The sequence below is a fragment of the Boleophthalmus pectinirostris genome, unplaced genomic scaffold, assembly GCF_026225935.1.
Source record: "Boleophthalmus pectinirostris isolate CB_2022bp ecotype Guang Dong unplaced genomic scaffold, ASM2622593v1 HiC_scaffold_16, whole genome shotgun sequence".
In the NCBI taxonomy this organism is placed as follows: domain Eukaryota; kingdom Metazoa; phylum Chordata; class Actinopteri; order Gobiiformes; family Gobiidae; genus Boleophthalmus; species Boleophthalmus pectinirostris.
The window spans coordinates 33,952,081-33,969,595 of NW_026571095.1; the positions used below are offsets into that span (position 1 = coordinate 33,952,081).

Genomic DNA, 17,515 nt, shown 5'->3' on the forward strand with positions numbered 1-17,515 from the left:
TCCTGGACCTCGCGTCACGGACCAGACTGGACCAGGATTTGGACCAGTTTGATCTCTTCATATTGGACAATAGACTTTTGGAGACAGAACCAATGGGACAGTGGACAGAGGAAACATTCTGCTTCAGTCTCTGGAGAAGGTAAGAGGCTGGTTTTCATTAGTTTGCGGCAAATCTGAACTTGGAGCCTCACAGGTAAATAGTGTTATAGTGTTAATAGTTAAATAGTGTTATAGTGTTAAGAGTTAAATAGTGTTATAGTGTTAATAGTTAAATAATGTTATAGTGTTAATAGTTAAATAGTGTTATAGTGTTAATAGTTAAATAGTGCGTAAATGAGCTGGTGGGTGCGATGGAGCTGCTCTGGTTGTTCTGTCGTGTGCTGTAGGAGCGGCATCTGTGTTCATGTTGTGATCGTAGTCTCTTATTGTAGTTTTGCTGACGTTGTTGGGTCTGGGTGTGAGCGGCGTGTTACGTTGTGTTGTTGTGTAAAGTTTGCGCTTGGCTGTTCATTGTGCTCTGATCGATACTGTTCAGCCAATAGTAACCAAAATGTCTGTTTCTGGTATTTGTTATAATACTACAGCCTATATATATATAGTACATATATTATTCATAATATATATTTATAATTTTGGCATTGGTGCCCCTCCCAAAAATTATACCACCAGCCGCCACTGGTCCTGGTTTAGTCCTGGTTTAGTTCCGGTCCCTCAAGTCTCAGGTCTCTATAGGACAGGAATGGACGGCGTTACCCTCGTGTACCACGCCCACTACAGCCCTGATGCTGCCCGACGCGTGGCTATTTCTTGCCCGGTTGCTTCTTTCAGTGATGTTCTTCAGGGGTGTTTTTGACGAGAGGCTGTTGTTTAATGTTTACAACCAGTGGCCTTATGGTTTTTTAATAAACCTCAACCTTTTATTATTCTCTTGTGTGCGTATCGTCTACCACACAGCCTCAACAACTATTGCAGCTAATAATAATAATTTTAATACAGTAATGCTAATAATAACAACACATAATTAGCCCAATACTGTTAAAGAAAAACGTGTTTGATAACATTTCTGCTGTGTATGACTCCACCGCTTTAAAATATTTCTCAAATGGCAGTGCCCCCCCTGTTGGTGACCCACGCCCCTCCAGTAGATGTGCTCTCACGCCGACTCTGCATAAAAAAGCTAATGTCGACTTTTTGTGACCTGTCCTGACCTTCTGACCTCCTTGTGCCCAGACATGGACCTCAGCTCGGCGCAGGTGGTTGCCTTGGCAACAGGGACTAAATACAGGAGCCTGGACGATGGCGAGGACGACGGGCTCAGAGTCGGGGACGGTCACGCTGAGGTTCTGTGTCGGAGGGCCCTGCTCCGCTTCTTCTATGACCAACTGGAACTCCTGCTCCAGTAACTCCAGTTTCAGTACTCTTTACAGCTCGTCTCCATGGAGATGATATTGCTTTGCATGTAATGTTCCGAAGTATGGCCTTTAAAAAAATCTATATTTTATATTTTTGCATTTGAACACCCATGAGTAAAACACATCAACTTTTTTTTTGCTATTAAACTGTGTATGTGATGTTCTGTTTCTTTTTTGTGGGACACTGGGAGGTCAGAAGTATAGATTCTCGACCTGCGCATGTGCAAAGATGATTCATAGAACCACAGTTACATACGTAGCTCTTGTTTTAACATGTCTTTTCTTTTTAAATTTCACTACACACACGGCTTGTATTTAGAGCTTTGTGTTAAAAAAGTCAAAGGCTGAGTATGTTCTGACTTCAGTGACTGCAATTTCAAGAGTTTAAACCCACTTTAAATGCAAGATAGAAAAGTTTAATGCCGCACTGTGGACCATTCTGTGCAAAGAAATCTGAGCCAAGTTGACTTCTACACTTTTAAAAACATTAGGGACAATTATGCAAAACATTACTGTCAGACTGTGATTTGTTTAGTGCTTTCTTGATAAGTTGGTCCTTACTAAGTGTGTGTGTGTGTTTCAGGAGCCCCTCGGATGCAGGGGCCCGGTCCGTGTTTGTCCCGGTGCCAGGAGGGGGCGCTGTGTTCCGCCTGCGGGACCACGTTCACCTGCACATGTTTCTCAGCTGCCCTCCGTGTGGGGATGCCCGCCTGCACTGGCCGTACCACAGCCCTGCCCACAAGAGTGCATATGAATCCTGTCTATATCCTCTATTCTCTATATCAGGGGTGTCAAACTCATTTTGGTCCGGGGGCCGTATCCAACCTACTTTGATCCCAAAGGGGCTGGATCAGAAAACTCATGGCATATATACCCCCAAAATAGCAATAAGTTCAAATAATTGAGCAGAGAAACGCAAATCTATTACAGAAATCTTTTTTAGTTGATGAACTCTTTCTTTTACAAAATATTATAATATTATGAACAACCTGAAACTTTAAGAAAAATGAAATTTCAACACAAAGTTTTAACTTGAACTTGTATGTAAATAAGAATAAGTCAAATTTTCTTGGAAAATCCTGCACTCGGCTCCACTTTTCTCATTTTTGACATTTTGTTGATGAGGGTGTCACGGTCAACAGTCAAAACGATCGTCCTTTAAAAAGCGTTTGGAAAGAGACAAGTCTTCATTTGTGCTGCTCTGGTGGGAGGGGCCACGTACAGAGACGCTGGAGACGCTGATGTGATAAACACCACAGAAAATTAACAAGATTTTAATAGAAAATATAATTAAAATATTTTAGTAGAAAATCAGCCGAGGGCCAGATTAAAGGTCTTGTAGGGCCGCATCTGGCCCCTGGGCCGTATGTTTGACACCTGTGGTCTAGACGACAGGCACTTCCCATAAAATATTTTTGTTGTTTTTACTCACAAGCGTTCTTGTGTAAACAGGTCCTCAGTTTGTAATTTTTCTGACATTATGATTTCTACACTTCTTTTTTTTAACTATAGCTGTCATTTCAGTGCCGACCAAGAAGTGGCGCTGTGGAGTCCGGGTTAAGGTGCACGGGGGAGAGGGGACAGTGCCCTGTTCCGCACACCGGGACCGGCAGCACAAAGCCAGCGTGTCCTGCACTGACAAGATGGCAAAGTGAGTCGTTCTGCTTCTGTCCCACAAGATAATCTTTTAACCAAGGTAGTGGCTATTTTCTGGCTCATCTCCAGCTTCATCTCCATTACCCAAAATCCCTTGACTTGTTTCACAGGTGGTGCGTAGTAGGCCTACAGGGGGCGCTCCTGTCTCACCTGGTGGAGCCCATTTACCTGCACAGCGTTACCATAGCGACCCAGAGCCACCCCGGGCACATGGACAGGGTCATGTGGCAGCGCCTGGCACCAGTCAAGCGGCTGCGGTTTCCATATCGACGGAGGCCATTCCTGCTCGGCTGTGAGTGCCGCCTGGAGCTCAGAAGGCTCATATGACCTGATTTAACTCACGCAGAGTCACAGTAACCTCTGTCCTGATTCAACCAAACCAATACAAACTTTTCAAAACAATCTTCTGCTGTGGAGGGAAAAGTGCAGAGTCTCGTTAACAGTTACAGAAATTGTTTGTTTGCAGAGTTTGCCTCAAAAGGTTGTGCAATAAAATATTAAGTAAAGGGTACCATCATTTTTGTCCAGGCCAGTTTCATTATTTTGTTTTTTCTAATGATTCTGTTGAACCACAGGTGAAAAGCAATGTTTGATTTAAGTAGAACCATTTTCAGTAAATGTTTATTTATTATTGCCTTTATCAGTTTAAAAAAGTTATTTCAGTGATGATTGTTTGTTCTGATCGTTTACTCTGTGCTTTGTGCTCAGGTGTGGGTCCCTGTCATCTTCTGGCAGGTGGACAGGGGGCGCACGTGAGCATGAGCTGGACCTATGGACAGGGCTCAGAGGTTATTAACATGAGAACTGGACTGCAGGCCCGGTCCGAGGCGCCGTCTCGACTGTGCCCACGTGCCATGCTCCTCCGCTGGGCACAGCTTTACTCACAGGTAAATCCAACTCAGCCGTGCACAAACCAGTTTGTGTACGGTCTACAACTTCCATGGTTTTTGCAAACCGTCTAGTCTATTCCGATTCCTGACCTAGTCGCTGGAGAGAAATGAAATTGAGCGGAGGTGGCGCCAGCCTGGATAGTATAAAACCTCTTCAGGCACGTTTTTGACAAGGAAACTGCTATAAAATGGCAGAACGCTCCAAAAAGTCAATATTGCATAATACCAGAATTTTCATTAGTGTCATTTAACAACTAGATAGATAGATAGATAGATAGATAGATAGATGAAAAAGTGTATTTCCATTCCATTTTTCACATTGGCATATTTCCAGAGACTCTGAAAACTCTCTGATGATGTGTTTGTTGGGTAGATGCACATGGACCTTGGTTGTTGTGTGGATATAGTGTGTGTAGCAGGAGAAGCAACATTTGGCTTTGGAATAAGTGCTGCTGCATCTCTCCAGCTCTCACTGTGGCAGCTCGAGTCAGAGACCTGCACCAGGTCGGGCACCCACGGATTTAAGAGAGAGAAAACCTAACACGAGCACGCGGAGCAGGTGTCTGTAAAATGCAATCGGGCGTTTAAAGGTTGTATAGAGGATTTTCCAAGGAACGAGAAATCCAGCGACTGTTTGTCCTTTTTCAAATGTTGCGCATGCGTGAAACCACCCCCCCTCCCCTACAGCTCCCTACGTAGAAACGCCTCCTCCTGCCTCCTCTTTACGCCAGAAACAGGTTTGTTTACAGCCGGTGCGCTGCACATGACTTGTAAACAACTAACTACAGTGTTGGTTAGGCAAGACGGAGAAGTGAGGAGCGGGGGGAGCGGGTGTGCGGACATTTCGTGCGCGGACGAGAAGTAAGGAGCAGGGAGAAGAGCGGAGCAGGGAGAGGAGAGAGGAGAGGGGCGCGGAGATTCCGTGCCCGGAGAAGTGAGGAGCAGGGGGAAGAGCGGAACGGGCAGCGGGGACAGGAGCAGTAAAGGGGTGCAGAGAAGAGTGCGCGGAGATTCAGTACGAATGAACTAGCTACAACACGCAGCAGCAAGCGGACTCTTTCTTTGCATTGAAAATTACGTTTTCAGACATAGGATATCGCTTTCGTGTCCTGAAAAACGTTGTCTAGCTCTTGGAAATAAAGTACGTTTTCATAATAAGCAGAAGTGACCTGTCCAGGAGTAATTTGGCGACCAGTGCGTCAGTCTTTAGACCCTGCGTCTGCTTCAGTCGCGCCATCGCTGGAATGAATCTACAAGAATCACCTTAGTTTGGCTTCGCTGCTTTTCCCCTTGTCTTCTTCTTTCAGCGACCTCAAAAACAGACTTTCTTTTGCGGCTAACTGCTCCTGGATTCTTGTCGCCATTGCAACAAACTTTGTGCGAACTGAGAGGAAGATATAGGTCAAAAAAAGCCGCTAAGAACTGTTGCGTTGGTGGAGTAAACAGCGTCTGTGCGGCTTGCGTCTGTGGACTGCGTGACAGGCGTACGTAAGCCACGTACCGGCGGCGCAGGCAAGTCAGTTACGCTAGAAACGTAGGGAGATTGATTGACAGCCTGTCAGCTCACAGATAACGAGGCAGTGTCGTTATCTATTGGCAAATGTTTAGCCCCACCACGTCCAGAGTTGATGAATTTTTATTTTCTCTTTTTTTGGTCATCATAATTACAAGGCTACTGCATCTCTATAATGCTATCATTGACAATTTGAAACCAAAAAAAATCCTCCATACAACCTTTAAGTCCTTACTCCTGTCTCAGATTTCAGGTGAAGATGCTGCCTCCAGGATGAGCACAGAGCAGAAGGAGACACCCGTGTGGTACCAGCTCACCCTGGAGAAATACAGGAAGGGACTGCAGAAGGCGGGGCTACAGGAGGAGGGGCTACAGGAGGAGGGGCTACAGGAGGCGGAGCTACAGGAGGAGGGGCTGGCTTTGCAGGACAGGACTCCCTCCCTCAAAGATGGGGAACAGCCTCATACATGAAACTATTACAAGTTGGCAATACATGCATTCTGAATTTTGGACTTCCGGTCATTGCGCAATGCATACTGGGAAGGATCGTCCGAAAACGTGAGCATCAAATCACCATGTTTGTTTTCCCAGTGGGATGTGTCTATTGTCAAAGCTGATCTTTTGAAGTCTTTTGAACCATATCACTTTTGTTTCTGGTTCTGATATTGTCATATTTTAGTTTTGGGATTCAGACATCATAATTGTGTGATTGTTGTTGGACCCTAACAGTGGAAAATGGGCTTTGGAACTTCGTGAACTCCATAAATGCAAAAGGGAATCAGATGTGTGTGGCTGGAAACCTTCGTTCAAACTGTTTTTCTTCCCAACGAAATTGAAAAATAGAGAAAGGCGAAGGGCAGGATTGATCCACAGGAAGAACCAAAAAGGAAACGTTTGGCTGCCTAAGAAATCTTCCCGAGTTTGCAGCAAACATTTTGTATGTGGAGCGACAACAAAAAAATTCTGTTTGTTAAGCGAGAGGTGGAGAAGACAAACAGACTGAGCTCGCACTTTCTTGTTCAACTTTACAGCAACATCACGTCTTGGTCTCTTTGCAGTGGAAGGTGTTTCTTGGTGCCTTTCGCTTTGGCGTTGACTTTTTAAATTCATAATCAAGGCTGAGTGAGGGATCGGGGTAATGTTTTGTTGTCGCTCCACATACAAAATGTTCACTGCAAACTCAGGATGATTTCTTAGGCAGTCAAATGTTTCCTTTTTGGTCCTTCCCGTGGATCAGTCCTGCCCATCGCCTTCACCTTTCACTATTTTTCAGTTCCGTTGGGAAGAGAAACAGTTTGAACAGAGGTTTGCAGTCACACACATCTGATTCCCTTTTGCAGTTATGGAGTTTGCAAACTTCCGAAGCCCTTTTCCGCTGTTAGGATCCAACAACCACACAATTACAATGTCCGAATTCCAAAACTAAAATATGACAATATCAAAACCAGAAACAAAAGTGATATGGTTCAAAAGACTTGAAAAGATCGACTTTGACAATAGACGCATCCCACTGGGAAAACAAACATGGAGGTTTGATGTTCACTTTTTCGGAGGATCCTTCCCAGTATGTATTGCGCGATGACCAGAAGTCCGAAATTTGTGATGCATGTATTGTCAATGTCAATATCCTCATTGTGACCAAGTCTACAACTGACAAACATTTTATGTTGACAATATTGAATGATTTGAACATTTGTGTTTCATTCAGATATGATCATATTTTTATATTTAAAATAGACCCACCAGATTGTGTGTGTGTTTATGTTTCTTATGATTCTCCTTCCAATTATATGAACTATATGAACATAAAAAATCTGATACAAATGTTCAAATGCACAGTAATTCCCCCAAATACCATTTTGCCATTGAGTAATTTCTTGGACCACTACCCACCTCTGATTTTACATGTCCGTCCTTTTCTTTTTGTTTTGCTTTTAAAAAATAAATGTTAAATGAATGATTATGAACTGAACTATGTAATGACAGAACAAGGATGATAGAATTATACAACTTATTACTGTCAAAACAATCAAAAAATCGAATAAAGTGACGTATCGTTAAATAAAAATGACACGGTTTGTCTGCTCATCTCTTCAACATTGCCCTCACTAACACTAACCAAGGTAATTTAAAACATCTGTGTCTGTGGCACACACACATCTGTGTGTGCGCTGTGAATGTATTTTATGTAAAGGTGAACCAGATCCTACAGACAGCGGTGATGAGTTTGGTCTGGTTATGGTAGAATCTATTATATTTGCTGTAAACTGTAAAGAAAAACAGCGGTGATGCTGGATCTGATGATTTGACCAGTTGAGCTGCTCTGAGACTTTTGTTTGAGCTTAAGTGCTGCTGGTTTATAATTTGGCTTCTGCTAAATGATGCCTTGAGGACCAATAAGATCAGACCAATAAATCTGGTCTGAGTGAGGACATCATTTGGACATATGTAAATAAGTTTTATGGGGATTTTCAGCAGTTTTCCCAGATAGAACCAGAAGGTTATATATATATATATATATATATATATATATATATATATATATATATATATATATATATATATATATATATATATATATATATATATATACATATATATATATATAAATGTGTTTCTCACCTTCCACGGTGGTAGGTCTCTCTCACCCTCATTCAGCTCGGGTCGTCTACCAGAAGGCCTGGGAGCTTGAGAGTTCTGCGCGCAGTATCTTTGCTGTTCCCAGTACTGCACTTTTCTGGACTGAGTTGTCCGTTGCTTTTTCCCGGTATCTGTTGTCGTCTCTTCCAGTTTCAGGGTTACAGCCCCGAGTGTCCGATCACCACAGGCACCACTGTTGCCTTCACTTTCCAGGCTCTCTCCAGCTCCTCCTTGAGCCCCTGGTATTTCTCTAGTTTCTCGTGTTCCTTTTTCCTGATATTACCATCGCTTGGTATTGCGATGTCCACCACCATTCTCCAACACCTCAAAAGGTTGTTGAGAATATATATACATATACATATACATATACATATCATGCTCTGGCTGTGTCAATAAAAGTGTGAGCTAAGCTTCTCTACTGCAGTACCACGGACGACCAGTGGATGGATGTGCTATATAAGCTAGTTAGCTAGTTAAGTTAAGTTAGTACTAAAAACTCACTTTATTTTTGATGTGAAAGTGAACATTTTGTCAGTACAATCAGCTGAAGTCTCAGATTGGGCTAAAAGATCCAAACTAAACACGAACAGAAACAACAGTTGGTTTATTTTCAAGTTTGAAGCAGAACAGCAGCAGCGCGCGCGGACCGTTGGACACAAACATTTGACCAACCGCAGCTCTGATCCCCGCCCACGTACCGCCACCGGGACCCGAGGAGCAGAGCCGAGACACCGGTGAAAAAACAACCAGACATGTCCGCAGGGTGGAGAGCGAGTGTGGAGGAGCGGCTCAGTGCGAGGGCCCAGGACATACGTGCGCTGTTTGAGGACACAGTAGCGGACTTTGAGGAGGAGCTGCGCCGCGTCAAACGGGAGAACCAGCGGCTACAGCGGCTCTTGGACTCGGCTCTGAGCGCCCTGAGCCCGAGGGTCCTGCTCGTCACGGCCGGTCAGTCTAAATATGGATCCTATTTTTTGTCCATGGTTGTTAAAAAAGTGTGAAAAACGCATCTGATGTAGAAAACAGCGCGTTAGAAACGTGCACCGTGGATATAACGGCAGAAGAACCAGTACGACTTCAAATATTGACTAAAACATATTTCTTATAACTTCATGGACAGAAAAATTAACTTAAATCCATCTAGTAAACCAGGAAAAATACAAACCATGAGCTCCTTTAGCAGAGGAAACTCGGGAGGTTTAAAGAGCTACTAGATTCCCACAATTAAACCCCACATTAAAATCTTCTGCATAAATAAACTCAACTTTACAACATATAAACCATAACCAATATAGAGCCACATCAGCCCGTTTGATAATATAATTCAGCTCTGATCTCATTTGTTTACATTTTACAGAGACGAAACTAAGGTCTGCATGGCTAATTAGCATAAACTGTTAGCGGCGATAAAAACAGTTCGCTCCTTGTGCCGATGATGTGATTCAGCTTCTTTCGGACTAAAAGACACGACTCGGTGGATTATGTGTGTTCTTTTTGTGACAAAAGAGTCGCTAATGATTGTAAGTCTGTTCTGTGCGTGTATCGTGTTGGAGATAGTTCATGTTTTAGCTTTTCAGCGATCACACGAGTGCAGGTCGTACAAGTGCAGATTGTACATGTGCAGGTTTAGCGCAGCTCTTTATTTTACAGACATTTCACTCATGTATGGTCACTTTATTTATGTTGGTCAATTTATTTATGTTGGTCACTTTATTTATATTGGTCACTTTATTTATGTTGCTACTGTTGAGGTGAAAAGACTGGAAAGTGTTTGTCGTTTGGACACTTGCGCACTCAACTTTATGTTGCAGTAACCGGGATACTGCTTTTACATGCCACAGTATCCCGGTTACTATCAGAATAAACCAGCTACAGTATCCCGGTTTCTAATAACCGAGATACTGCCATAACCGGGATACTGCGTTTTACATAACCGGAATAATGATGTGCATGTGTACGCACTCAATGTTCGTGCCACAAGACTGCATGTGTATATATAAGTGTGTATTCTCTTGTCTCCTGCAGCTGTCCAGCCCCCCTCTCTGAGCCCTGATGTGACTCCAAACATTAAACAAGAACAAAACATCAGACAGGAGGAGGAACAGCTGCAAGTGTGAGTCTCAGACACTTTCAAACTGCAATTTTTTATTTGGTTATTCTTTGATTCTTATTCATTTCTATTACAAATATTCAGATTGGGTCTAAAATATACAAATGTGTCTTATTTTTCAGGTCTGTGCCAGAGTTTGGTGCTGTGAGTGTGAAGACAGAAGAGTCGTCGCAGCTTCAACAAAGAGAAACTGAGCAGAGAGAGGACGTCAAAGCAGAGCCACATGTCCACAGTGAGGACGCACAGAAGGAGGACATCAGACCAGAGACTGAAGGAGAGACTGAAGGAGAGACTGAAGGAGAGACAGAGCACTCTTCTGACACTGACAGTGATGAAGACTGGAGAGCTCCACCCAGCCGTTCACACATGGACACAGGGTCTGACGAAGACGAGTCTGCGCCAGAGACCAGAGCCACCGTGAATACTGGAGACACGACAGGAACCGGAGAAGGAGCTGAGGGCAAGAAACACAAGTGTTCTGTTTGTAAAGAGAGATTTGGGTCTAAATATAAACTACAAATACACCGCAGAGTTCACACAGGAGAGGAACCTTTCAGCTGTTCAGTCTGTAAGAAAGAGTTTGCTACAAAATGTAATCTCAAAACACACATGAGGACACACACAGGGGAGAAACCGTTCAGCTGTTCAGTCTGTAAAAAAGTGTGAAAAACGCATCTGATGTAGAAAACAGCGCGTTAGAAACGTGCACCGTGGATATAACGGCAGAAGAACCAGTACGACTTCAAATATTGACGAAAACATATTTACAACTTCATGGACAGAAAAATTAACCATTAATCCATTTAGTAAACCAGGAAAAATACAAACCATGAGCTCCTTTAGCAGAGGAAACTCGGGAGGTTTAAAGAGCTACTAGATTCTCACAATTAAACCCCACATTAAAATCTTCTGCATAAATAAACTCAACTTTACAACATATAAACCATAACCAATATAGAGCCACATCAGCCCGTTTGATAATATAATTCAGCTCTGATCTCATTTGTTTACATTTTACAGAGACGAAACTAAGGTCTGCATGGCTAATTAGCATAAACTGTTAGCGGCGATAAAAACAGTTCGCTCCTTGTGCCGATGATGTGATTCAGCTTCTTTCGGACTAAAAGACACGACTCGGTGGATTATGTGTGTTCTTTTTGTGACAAAAGAGTCGCTAATGATTGTAAGTCTGTTCTGTGCGTGTATCGTGTTGGAGATAGTTCATGTTTTAGCTTTTCAGCGATCACACGAGTGCAGGTCGTACAAGTGCAGATTGTACATGTGCAGGTTTAGCGCAGCTCTTTATTTTACAGACATTTCACTCATGTATGGTCACTTTATTTATGTTGGTCAATTTATTTATGTTGGTCACTTTATTTATATTGGTCACTTTATTTATGTTGCTACTGTTGAGGTGAAAAGACTGGAAAGTGTTTGTCGTTTGGACACTTGCGCACTCAACTTTATGTTGCAGTAACCGGGATACTGCTTTTACATGCCACAGTATCCCGGTTACTATCAGAATAAACCAGCTACAGTATCCCGGTTTCTAATAACCGAGATACTGCCATAACCGGGATACTGCGTTTTACATAACCGGAATAATGATGTGCATGTGTACGCACTCAATGTTCGTGCCACAAGACTGCATGTGTATATATAAGTGTGTATTCTCTTGTCTCCTGCAGCTGTCCAGCCCCCCTCTCTGAGCCCTGATGTGACTCCAAACATTAAACAAGAACAAAACATCAGACAGGAGGAGGAACAGCTGCAAGTGTGAGTCTCAGACACTTTCAAACTGCAATTTTTTATTTGGTTATTCTTTGATTCTTATTCATTTCTATTACAAATATTCAGATTGGGTCTAAAATATACAAATGTGTCTTATTTTTCAGGTCTGTGCCAGAGTTTGGTGCTGTGAGTGTGAAGACAGAAGAGTCGTCGCAGCTTCAACAAAGAGAAACTGAGCAGAGAGAGGACGTCAAAGCAGAGCCACATGTCCACAGTGAGGACGCACAGAAGGAGGACATCAGACCAGAGACTGAAGAGAGACTGAAGGAGAGACTGAAGGAGAGACTGAAGAGAGAGACTGAAGGAGAGACAGAGCACTCTTCTGACACTGACAGTGATGAAGACTGGAGAGCTCCACCCAGCCGTTCACACATGGACACAGGGTCTGACGAAGACGAGTCTGCGCCAGAGACCAGAGCCACCGTGAATACTGGAGACACGACAGGAACCGGAGAAGGAGCTGAGGGCAAGAAACACAAGTGTTCTGTTTGTAAAGAGAGATTTGGGTCTAAATATAAACTACAAATACACCGCAGAGTTCACACAGGAGAGGAACCTTTCAGCTGTTCAGTCTGTAAGAAAGAGTTTACTGTAAAACTTAGTCTCACACTGCATATGAGGACACACACAGGGGAGAAACCGTTTGGCTGTTCAGTCTGTAAGAAAGAGTTTGCTACAAAATGTAATCTCAAAACACACATGAGGACACACACAGGGGAGAAACCGTTCGGCTGTTCAGTCTGTAAGAAAGTGTTTGCTGATAGTTCTGGTTTAAAAAGTCATAAAAGGACACACACGGGGGAGAAACCGTTCGGCTGTTCAGTCTGTAAGAAAGCGTTTGCTAAAGCCTCTCATCTCAAAACACACATGAGGACACACACAGGGGAGAAACCGTTCAGCTGTTCAGTCTGTAAGAAAGAGTTTACTGCAAAATTTAGACTCACACTGCATATGAGGACACACACAGGGGAGAAACCGTTCAGCTGTTCAGTCTGTAACAAAGCGTTTGCTGATAGTTCTAGTTTAAAAAAACATAAAAGGACACACACGGGGAGAAACCGTTCGGCTGTTCAGTCTGTAAGAAAGCGTTTGCTGATAGTTCTTAGTTTAAAAAGTCATAAAAGGACACACACAGGGGGAGAAACCGTTCGGCTGTTCAGTCTGTAAGAAAGCGTTTGCTAAAGCCTCTCATCTCAAAACACACATGAGGACACACACAGGGGAGAAACCGTTCAGCTGTTCAGTCTGTAACAAAGCGTTTGCTGATAGTTCTAGTTTAAAAAAACATAAAAGGACACAACAGGGGAGAAAAACCGTTCAGGCTGTTCAGTCTGTAACAAAGCGTTTGCTGATAGTTCTAGTTTAAAAAAACATAAAAGGACACACACAGGGGAGAAACCGTTCAGCTGTTCAGTCTGTAACAAAGCGTTTGCTGATAGTTCTAGTTTAAAAAAACATAAAAGGACACACACAGGGGAGAAACCGTTCAGCTGTTCAGTCTGTAAAAAAGTGTTTGCTACAAGTCCTCTCATCTCAAAACACACATGAGGACACACACAGGGGAGAAACCGTTCAGCTGTTCAGTCTGTAACAAAGCGTTTGCTGATAGTTCTAGTTTAAAAAAACATAAAAGGACACACACAGGGGAGAAACCGTTCAGCTGTTCAGTCTGTAAAAAAGTGTTTGCTACATCCTCTCATCTCAAAACACACATGAGGACACACACAGGGGAGATACCATTCGGCTGTTCAGTCTGTAACAAAGCGTTTTCTCATAAATCGACTCTCAGACTGCATATGAGGACACACAACAGACCGCATTTATAAATTGTCACAGCTCACGCTCTAGCCGCCGCGTTCCAAACAGGAAGTTCCCGTGCGGCTCGTCCGGCTCCTGCTGACCCCGGCTCCTGTTGATTTACGTTGGAATATTGGGGCCCCTGTCTCTGTACCTGCTGCTGTGAGCCTCATGATTTTGGTTTTAAAAAGTTCATATTAAGCCGCTTTACATGATTCTGCTGGTTTTCCACTATTTTGTTCATTAAAAAAAAATCTAGATCCTGGCTTCAAATAATTTAACTTTGCTTTTTATTCATTGCAGTTTGTGTTTTTGCCACTTTATTTTACATTTTTAAGTTTTTGGAGTTAGGTTAGTGGCATGAATTAGTTTAAGTATTAGTTTATTGTCTATATTTTCTTCAAAAATATATTGTATTTTGAAATGTGTAATCCTGTTCATCTGTTCTGTTCATATTCTCTGTTACAAATCACATTTGTTGAATCACCTAATTGTTATTTTTTGTCTCCAAATTTGACTTCAATCTGTTTTGTTTTTTAAAATTTATGTATGTAAATTGAATCTGTACATATGTAAGAAATAATAAACCTAATCAGTTCACCGGTGGTACCTTCTCTACAAGTGTTTCTCTACTAAACCTAATAAAAAAACAAAAACAAAAAACCTGTTACTAAAAGGAAACGTGTCAAGTTTGATTCTAAATGATAATTGTTCATTACTGGACTTCCAACGATTTAAACACATTTGTACATGACATGTTTTGTATTATATGTTAGTAGTTAAAGGGCCCATCTCATGCAAAATAACTTTTCACATTGTATCTTCTGCACATAAACAAGCACAATTTGGGTTTTGGAACATCCATTACACAATAGTTATGAAATGTTACTGATTTCTTGGAGGCATCACAGACCAGGAACTATGAAAGTCCGACTATTGCTCATCCCCCCGCCACTGTTGGGCAAGTTACTTTAAAACTGTAATGCGTTATTTATTACTTAATACTGTCATTTGAAAGTAATTTGTTACATTACAATATTACTGCATTTAAAATGTAAGGCATTACATTACTATTGCATTACTTTACGTTACTCTCACCAAAAATAACTGCGAAGATGCTGAACTTTTGCGCTGTATATGGACTGAACCAGTACTGAACCAGGACTAAACCCGATCGCTCTTTATGGACACCCTGCTGCTCGGGCTCGCGCGGCCCTGATTTCAGCAACTATTTGCAGGTACAAGACTCTGTTACAGCGCGTAACTTCTACCTTCCTTCAGTGTGTCCAGAAGTCCAACTTTTTGTGCGATGGTTGCATCTTCCTCTGTCTTTTGGGTGCGAGTGCAGGAGACTTTGTCGGTGCAGAACGTTTCGTCGACGTTGTGGGTTTCGTCAGGGAGAAAACTTGCAACCGTACAGCACTTCAGAATCACACTGCTAGAGACTGAACATGTATTTAAATTTGGCATCTGAACACATTCTGCACTGTAGAGACAGGAGTCCCTTGGCCAGTCAGGACGCAGCGGGAGGAACGCAATACGCATTCATACACTGTAAAAACAACAAGGCATGCAAAATTGCACAAAAATAATCTACGAAACAGCGAGACCGCGAAAAGTGAACTGCGATAGAGCGAGGGACAAGTGTAAACCAGGTCTAAACCAGAACTGACCCAGGTCTAAACCAGGTCTAAACAGCGTGGAGTTCTTTGTCGGTCCTTTCGCCCGCGGTTACCTGAAGATCTACGGGGGCGCACCTCCGGCGTTTCACCGCTGCTGATATCGAGGTGATTTTAACGAATTTGTATGAAGAAAAAAACACCACTTCAATCCAGGTTAAAAAAACATTGTGACGTTACTCACATTTGTACCGGGTAAAATATGACTATTTTTTCCCCCTGTAATGCCTTACATTACTGCGTTACAGCAAAAAGCAAAGCATTACAGTAATTCGTTACTTTTATAACGCGTTACTCCAAACACTGCCCCCCGCCCCAGGTTTTCTGTATCGTTATTCACAAGAAAAAATTTAGTGCATGAATTTGAATGTTTATCTATTTATGCAAGTAAGATTTTTAATTTCAAATTAGGACACTTTTAGAAATGTTTCGGGGATTCAATCTTTGAAGAGCTAATAAGTGCAAAAAATGAAACAAACTACAACTAATGAAAATGGTGAGGGACATGTGGGTGGAGGTGCATCTGAAGACTCTTGTGGAACGAGAAAAAGAGAGGGGTAATACAGGAAGTGCGCCGCTGTGTTTTTAAACTCCATACACCTTTAATAGAATCGAATATGATCAGGCTTACTCAAACAAAAAACAATGAAGAATAAGATGGAGGAACTTCAACTAAACCCTCTTTCTGATAATAATAATAAAAAAATCTTTACATCTCATTTTAGGCTTAATTTTTGACATTACAAAGAGCTCAGTTCACAGTCTGGAGTCTCTGAAGCCTGATCTCTAACTTTCTGAGTCTGACTTTAGGCCCACACTGGTCAAAGCTGCAGCTTTTCTCTTGTTTCAGATGTTTCCTCATGGACTTCAAAGCCTTCCCTCCTTCACGGTCACCTGCTTCGTCTCCCGTGTGCGTTCGGTAGTGACCGGAGAGTTCCTGGGACGTTTTAAAGACCTTTCCACACTGGTCACACTCGTACAGTCTGTGCCAGTAGTGAGTTCTCATGTGTCTATTAAAACTTGCTAATTGAGAGAAAGCGTTCCCACACTTGTCACATCTGAACGGTTTCTCTCCTGTGTGGATTCTCCTGTGCGCTTCTAGGGTGCCCAACTGTGAAAATGCCCTGTCACACACATCACATCTGTACGATTTTTCCCCTGTGTGGATCTTCTCATGGTTACGACGAGCAGAGGAGTCGCAGAATGCCTTCCCACAGTGTTCACATTTAAACGGTTTCACTCCTGTGTGGATTCTCAAGTGCAGACGGAGATGACCAGACTCTGTAAATTTCTTCCCACACTGCTCACATTCAAATGGTTTCTCTGCTCTGTGGATTCTCATGTGTCGATAGAAGCTGCTAGAAACTCTAAATTCCTTCCCACACTGGTCACACTGATATGGCTTCTCTCCCGTGTGGATGCCCATGTGTGTTGCTAAGGAGCCCGACTGTGAAAAGGTCTTCTCACAAATGTCACATCTAAACGCTTTTTCCCCTGTGTGGACTCTCATGTGTCGTTTGCAGGAACGAGATTCTGTAAATTTCTTCCCACACTGGTCACAACTGTTCGGTCTTTCCCCCGTGTGAGTTCTGTAGTGTTGTTTCAGTCTGGCAGGTTTTGCATACACTTTTCCACACTGGTCACATGTGTGCGGCATTCTGTTGGTGGATCTTGTATCTCTGCATTAGAACAAAAGAAAGGAAGTGTCAAAATAATTATAATAAATACACATAAAATCACATCTAGTAAATCATTAGGGGTGTAACGATATCCAAGTCTCATGATACGATATTTATTGCGATATTTTCTGGAGGCTAAACAGCTAAAACTGTTAATATGCTACTTTTTCCTCTTAAAATGCCTTAAAAAGACTTAATCCAAAGAATTAAGGCTTAAAAGTGCTTAGAACTGTTATTTCTTCTTGTAGTCTGCACTGAAGTGGAGCAATTTGGTATATGGCTACACATGATTTAGATTCATCAGCTGGTTTCACTTTGTGGAAACCGTCTGACCTCGCAGCAGGATTT

The 17,515-nt window shown here is 42.5% G+C and overlaps 2 protein-coding genes across 2 annotated transcripts; one reads left to right on the forward strand and one right to left on the reverse strand.

Moving 5' to 3' along the window:
- Nucleotides 1–12,322: 12,322 nt before the first annotated feature.
- On the forward strand, nt 12,323–13,912 carry LOC129408298 (gastrula zinc finger protein XlCGF17.1-like). Its single transcript, XM_055151475.1, is given in 3 exon segments — nt 12,323–12,910; nt 13,334–13,533; nt 13,536–13,912. Coding segments are annotated over 3 exon segments (1,029 nt in total). The 5' UTR covers nt 12,323–12,384; the 3' UTR covers nt 13,839–13,912.
- Nucleotides 13,913–16,239: 2,327 nt separating this feature from the next.
- LOC129408253 (gastrula zinc finger protein XlCGF8.2DB-like) lies at nt 16,240–17,145 on the reverse strand. The gene has a single exon (XM_055151393.1). The coding sequence runs from the start codon at nt 17,143–17,145 to the stop codon at nt 16,240–16,242; it is 906 nt and encodes a 301-aa protein (XP_055007368.1).
- Nucleotides 17,146–17,515: the final 370 nt, after the last annotated feature.